Raw genomic sequence first — 7,147 nt, 5'->3', positions numbered from 1 at the left:
AGCATAAAAGAAAAAACTATATAAAAACGACTCATAAATAAATAGAAGCAAAAATAGTTGTGATTAACTTTACTTAAAAAATGAGCATAGATGCTTATTTTGAATAACTTATTACAATTCAGAAATAAATATAAAAAAATAGTTGTGATTAACTTAACTAAAAAATGAGCATAGATGCTTATTTTTAATGACTTATTACAACTCAGAAATAAAAAGAAAAAAATAAATATAGCAGAAAAGAAAAAAAACTATATAAAAAACTGCTCAGAAATGAGCATAGATGCGCTTATAGAGAAAATTCAACCTAAATTCATAATGAATTTCTACTAATTTCAGAGAAATTCATATGAATTTAGATTAAATTTCCTGTATAAGGGCATCTATTTTCATTTTGAGAGGAGCTCAATAGAGGGAGAGAGGGAGGGGCTTATAAACCGGTCTGATTCCCCTTCGGTTGGCGAGGTGGGACTAAACTCTGACCGCAAGGAGGGCCAACCCTTTAGTCCCGGTTGGTGGCTTGAACCGGGACTAAAGGGCAGCCTTTGGTCCCGGTTCGTCCCACCAACCGGGACCAATGGTGGTGGGCCAGGAGTGAGGCGCATTGGTCCCGGTTCGTCCAACCAACCGGGACCAAAAGGTCGAGATGAATCGGGACCAATGGCCCACGTGGCCCGGCCGGCCCCCAGGGCTCACGAACCGGGTCCAATGCCCCCATTGGTCCCGGTTCTGGGTTGAACCGGGACTAATGGGCTGACCTGGCCTGGACCATTGCCCCCTTTTCTACTAGTGTGTAATCATGTGGGAAAGTTGTACTTTGTAATACTATAATTATAAAACAAAATTTCCCATATGTGTGGTTGCCCTTTTTATTTCATCTATATACAAATGTATAATGGCATGCGCATCATTTTATTTAGCATTACTCCATTAGCAGAACCCCTTCATGTTAGCAAAACAGGAAGCATAAGCATTTTATTTTTGCTACGCTGAAATTGTAATCCCTATGTTCCAGTGGTTTTACATGGGAGCACACCAATTGTACCTTGTTCCATGTTGAATTCTTGGTGTTCTTTAGGACAACAGTTGCCACAATGTCACTGGTGTTTGTGCCGCATCCGCATCGTGTCTGGAAGAATGCTAGTATGCTATGTACCCGCCAACATCATGTGTTCCTCCGTTTGGACACGAATGATGTCTCCAACACCCAACTGGTCATTCTGAACAAGGTGAAAGGAGAACCACATTGCTCATGGAATATTAACATGATGCGAAAGAGTAAATTCCGATGCCCTCAAAACTTAAGCACCAAATCTAGATGTGGTGCAATCTCCACTGATTCAAAGTACGAACAGTGTGTGTTCACAATCTCTAGAGAAATGAGAACAGATAGACTTTGCGGTTTGTAACATACATATGTATGTATAGTTTGGGCTTTGAGAGTGTGTGGTCAGTGGTCACGTCACTGCGTGCCTTTTTATATGCTTGTGTGGCCATGTGTTTCTTTAATATTAGTCCATGTACCCATTCATAGTGAACTAGCAGTAGCTTCATACGTTAAAAAAAGCAGTAGCTTCATTGTGTACTGTTAGGCGAGTGTTTCTTTTATAATACATTAACATACAAGGTGTATGAGAATAATGTGTTTTCGAAAGGATATATTGTACTAAGGACAACTCATGATTTTATTTTAAGAAAATAAACAACCTTTGTTTCTAGATGGATGTACAAACAAACTTTAGAAGATGGATTTGTTTCAGAAGGAGCAAAAGGCATATCGATTGCTAAAAGAGATAAATAACATAACACGGCATCAACCACAGACGCTCGCATACATGCACACATACTCACTCATATGAACACATGTACGCACTCCCTACCCTTGTGAGCATTTTCGAGAGACTGAGTCGACAAATCTTGAGATTGACGAAGTCGTCATTGATGGCTTGAATTGACGGACACGCCATACCGCGGAAAGAATAGCAGAAGAACCTGAAATAAATCTGGAAAATATGCAAGCTGACACATGTCAAGTCTAGAACTTGAACCCGGGTGAGCTGATTTCAACACAAGAAACCTAACCACCTAAGCTATATTTAGTTCGCAAAGAAAGCTATATGATTGTGCCTAAAAACAAATTTAAATAAAATCAAAACCTATATAGAAATAAAGGTATAGGTGACATACTTTACCGTTTACAACCATTTTGTAGCCAAACTATGGCTAGTTTACAACAATCACGATGTCAGGTATCCAGTGGCGCCAGATAATCAAAACGGAACAAAAACAATCTCGAAGCCGTTTAATCTGGTAAAAACAAACTCATGAATATTCCTGTAGTAAAATGTACACACTTCATGTTGACCATAAATTAATGGGATTTTACATGGTAATGTCTAGGTTGTGGTTTGTTCCACGACGAATTATTGGTAATCTCTTGGACAACAATTGCCACAATGTTGTTGGTGTTTGTGCTCCACAGATCATATTGGAAAGTGTGCAATGTACCCATCAACTTCATGTGTTCCTTGGGGTTGCATTTGAATGGTGTCTCCAACACCCAACTGGTTATTTTGAACAAGGTTTGAGGAACCAAGTTGCTCGTGGAACAGAACAATGATGTGGAAGAGAAAATCATGATGCCTTCCAAGACTAAGGGCAAATTTGGATTTGGTGAAATATACACTCTCTCACTGTATGAACGATGCATGTTTAAAATCTCTAGAGGAATCAAAATTCGGAGGCTACGAAATTGAGGATCTACGTGAACAGTTTGGGTACGGTGAGTATGATGGCACCTTACTGCTTGCCTTTTTATGGGCATGTGGATTTGTGTTTCTTAAATTTTCCTTTTTATCAGCTTGGGGGTCCATGTATTTCTTCAGTTTCAGCACATGTACTCGTTCTATTCAACTAGGAGTGGCCCGCATTGTCCACAACCTTGTGACTATTAATTCCGAAAATACATTTAGGTGTACAAGAAGATTATTTTCATAAAAGAAGAGGTGTAAATGATGAAATATCTTTAGTTTGTATTCACAAAAATATGAAGTACTTTGTTTTACTATGTATAACTAACCAAGATGACATGTGAAAGTACTATGGTTCATTTAACTCACAAATGTGTTCATGCCATGAGTGAGAATTAGGGAATTTGGGTGAGTGGCTATAAACATGGTGCTCATGTATATATACTCATGTGACATCTCAGTAGTCCATAGAGGGTGTGGAACATCACCAGGAGACCATATTTATGACCATGTCACCATGTTTTTTTTGGGGGGGGGGGGAGGTTGTGCATATTTTCTGATTAAAAAGAATCGTACACCATACTATGGGAAAAAATCTATTAGTGATCTCCTTCTGTTGATCCAAATATTTCCATACAAAGCATTTTCTTTTCATGAAAATATTTCAATTCAATGTACCTTAAGGCTTAAATCTTATGCCATGCATGTGTTCCTGGCAATGATGTTTTAATTGTTGCTACACCAAACTTCTAATCTACGATTCATGTGGTTTTACATAGGAATGCCCTTGCTGTGGGTTTTCCCACATCTAGTTCTTGCTAGTTCATAGAAAAATAATTGGCACAATGTTGTAAATGTTTGTGCTCCATGATGCTAGTGGAAAGAATGTTATATACCCACCAACATCATGTGCTCCTTGACATTGGACATGAATGGTGTCTCAAACACCCAACCAGTCCCCAAGTAGAAGGTTGAAGTAACCAAGTTGCTCGTGAAATATTTCCCTGATGTGGAAGAGTGAATCCCGGTGACTTCCAAGCCTAAGCAATGTATGATTCTTGTATGTTCATAATCTCTAGAAGAATCAAAAATTGGAGACTATGACATTAAGCATTTGTGTGTATATGTATCGTTTTGGCATAGTGAGTGTTAGACACTTCACTGCTTGCCCGTTTATCTGTTTTGTGAGTCTATGTGTTTCTACAATTTCCCTTTTTATTGGCTTGTGAATACATGTGTTTGTTCACTTTCAGCACATGCTGTCGTTCTATTCAAGTATGGGTGGTCCACACAAGAGTAGTAATTTCTAAAGCATGTTACATGTAAAAGAAGATTCTTTTCTTAAAAGAGGATGTGTACATGATTATCAATCATAAATTTATTTTTAAATAAACCCATGACAAAATCTTGTATCAATTTGATAAACATGGGCGAGTCCTCACTAAAAAAAGAACACGAGAATGGCTTTGTTTCAGAAGAAATGCATGAAGGGGTAGGAGGAAAATCACAAAAGAGTGAGAGAGTATAAGAAAGAGATATGCAATATTAACCCTTTCCATTCATTACAAACCTTTCTGGTCATGTCTAAACCACCGGCGGAGCTCCAGCAACTCAGTCATCTCCCCTTCTTCCCACTGTTGAGATCCACTATCTACTGGTCGGATCCGCAGCACCAACAACAGAAGGCAGGGAGGCCTCGCCCCTCTCTCCCTCGATCTCACACACGCCATCAGCATCCACCATGCGACCCCCTTCCTGTTGACGGCAAGCTCGACCATAGGATGATGACGAAGGCAAGCCGCAGTGCCCCTTTGTGTGTGTCGCGCTCACCTCCCACCACGGAATTCGGCTCCTTCGCCACCACCCTTACATTGCTCCCTTCCCTTGGTCTCTGCCACAGCAGGCTCCAGCGAGCTGCCCCCAACGAGCCTCCATCCCCCTCTGCTGCATCGGAAAGTGGCTTCCTCGGACGCAACCATCTGCTCTCCCGTGGACGAGGTCACACCCGCCGTCACACATCATGGTCTGACGAGGTGCTGTTCGGTGGCCCGTCCTAGCCGGTGACACCACACTGCCTCGGATCTCCCTGCAGGAAGCCAACGGCGACCAAATGGGCAGAGGCATGATGGCTTCGATCGCGATCTCTGTGCCCGCTGCCTCCCAGCTAGGAGATGCTCACCTGTGAACTGCAAAGTCGAGCGAGATGTGAGGCCAGATACAGCTGAGGAAGGACCACCTCAGACTGGCCGCCGGTCAAGTCGACAGCGACACAATCGGGACAGAGAGAGAGGAGACGGAATGTAAGGCATTAGTTTGACCAAAGAGTGTCCTACGTGGAAGTGGGGAGAAAGAAAACCGCTGCCATGTGGGCGGTTTTGCACTTAAATCTGGTTTTGAATGAAATTTACCTGGTTTTAAGATTTGAGGGACCAAATGCCTTCCAAAAATTCTTGAGGGATCAAGTGTCTACTTTTGGTGAACTTGAGGGACCAAACCATACTTTTCTCATTCAAAAAAAAAATCAAAACCTATATAGAAACCAGAGTATAAGTGCTATACTTTACAGTTTACAGCTATTTTACACCCAACAACCTATGACTAGTTTGTGTGTCCCTCTAAAATTTAAATCTATAAAACCCCAAAACAATCTGAACAACACCCTTCCTCGGGTAAATTTTACAGACCCAAGAATCCTCTCGAAAAAAAATGTACACTCTTCTAGGCAAGCCGGACAAATCACACGCTTCACCTCAGGAACACGCAGGGCCTGTGATCCTTGGCGTCCGTTTCTCCCGGTCGCTCGTCGCCGTTGGCCCCATTCGGCACCCACCAGACTCTGATGCTCTTGTCGAGCCCGCCGGTGTACAGCATATAGCCATTGCTGGCCCTGCACAGGGAGGCCTGGATGCATTTCACGGGGCCCTCGTGGCCTCCGACGGCGCCCACCTTGGCGAGGCCGCCGCACGGCTGCCGGCGCCACAAGCCGATGGTCTTGTCGGCGGAGCCAGTGCACACGAGGTCGCCGGCCACGCACATGCACAACACGGCCATGGCGTGCGCCTTCACGTCGCACGCGAGGCTCCACCGCGCGCCGTGCCGGTCCCATCCGAGGACGTGCCCGTCAGAGCCGGCCGCGTACACGCGCCGCCCCGTGGCACCGGCGTCGCCGCTCGCCGCGACGGCGTTCCATGAGACACCATCGCGAGCGACGAGGACAGCCAGGAGGGTGTGCGCGCCGGCGCCAGCCTTGCCCCTCTCCCACGCCTTGACGCGGCCGTCGGCGGAGGCGGAGTACACGACGCCGCAGTCGGCGGCGACTGCGTTGATGGCGTCGTCGTGGGCGCGCACGGACTCGAGGCACCGGAGGTCGGACATGCGCCACACCTTGAGCGTCCGGTCCCAGGAGCCCGAGTAGACGACGCCGTCCTGCGCGGCGACGGCGAGGCAGGAGATGCTGTCGGCGTGCTCGATCCAGAGGCGCCGCCCGCCGCGCCGGCCGCGGCGGGGCCCGGCCTGCACGTAGCTGGCCTGGCGGAACACGCGGCCCAGGTAGTCCCTGGTGGTGGGCAGCGCGGCGACGAGCTTGAACGCGTTCTCGGAGCTGCGCGACACGCGCCACACGCGCACGCGGCCGTCCTCGTGCGCCGAGAACACCCGCCCGCCGGCGGCCGCCAGAGCCTTGACGGCGCCCTCCCCGCCATGCCCGAACCGCGCGAAGAGGCGGAGGTCGGGCTGCTGCCAGGCGACGATGTCGGAGCCAGTGGAGGCGCTGAGCAGGAACTCGCCGCAGAGCGAGAGGCATGACACGGAGCCGGCGCCCGGTCTGTGCGCGTCCCTCAGCACGGCCAGCGCCTTGCACGCCGCCGACGAGTCGGCGCGCACCGGCGTCGGCGCTGCGTCGGCCGGGGAGGAGGACGCCGAGAAGGAGGGGAAGGACGCCGACGCCGAGAAGGAGGAGGAGGCGGAGGAGGGTAGGGAGGCTGGCCAGGGGGGCAGGGGCTCGGACACGGCGGCGCGTTGTTGGTCCGGCGGCATTGTCGCCATGGCTGGTTTTCTTGGCGGACGCGGGGTAGGGAGTGACGTTGGGCTGGGGAAGGAGGAGGCCTGGCTATAATTGCAGAGGAGGAGTGGAGGCGCGGTGGGCGACAGAGTGGCGGGGCTCGGTTTTAAGACGACGACCACCGGCTGCCGTTTCTTTCCAAAAAATAAAGAAAAGTTTAAAGGCGATCATTGGTGGGTCGGGGACGAAGGCGCGGTTCAACGGCTACTTGGCGCGGGTGGAGCTGGGGCTGAGCGGAGCAGAGAATCGTCAGCCAGCTGCTTCGTGGCCAAGGCTCCTGTTTTCTAGCAACCATTTACTTCCTTCTATTTAATTTCCTTGGAACCAGACAACTGTTTAA

General features: G+C 47.7%; 1 protein-coding gene across 1 annotated transcript; it reads right to left on the bottom strand.

Annotated features, from left to right (window-relative positions):
- Positions 1-5,238: 5,238 nt before the first annotated feature.
- LOC119282342 (protein JINGUBANG-like) lies at positions 5,239-6,894 on the bottom strand. Its single transcript, XM_037562599.1, has one exon. The coding sequence runs from the start codon at positions 6,789-6,791 to the stop codon at positions 5,493-5,495; it is 1,299 nt and encodes a 432-aa protein (XP_037418496.1). The 5' UTR covers positions 6,792-6,894; the 3' UTR covers positions 5,239-5,492.
- Positions 6,895-7,147: the final 253 nt, after the last annotated feature.

This window comes from Triticum dicoccoides, chromosome 3B (assembly GCF_002162155.2).
Source record: "Triticum dicoccoides isolate Atlit2015 ecotype Zavitan chromosome 3B, WEW_v2.0, whole genome shotgun sequence".
Taxonomy (NCBI): Eukaryota; Viridiplantae; Streptophyta; class Magnoliopsida; order Poales; family Poaceae; genus Triticum; species Triticum dicoccoides.
Note: the sequence above shows the minus strand (reverse complement) of the source record. Positions and strands in the feature narration are given on the sequence as shown.

Coding starts and splice junctions, on each gene's coding strand:
- LOC119282342 (XM_037562599.1), bottom strand. CDS start 6,791: ATGGCGACAATGCCGCCGGACCAACAACGCGCCGCCGTGTCCGAGCCC.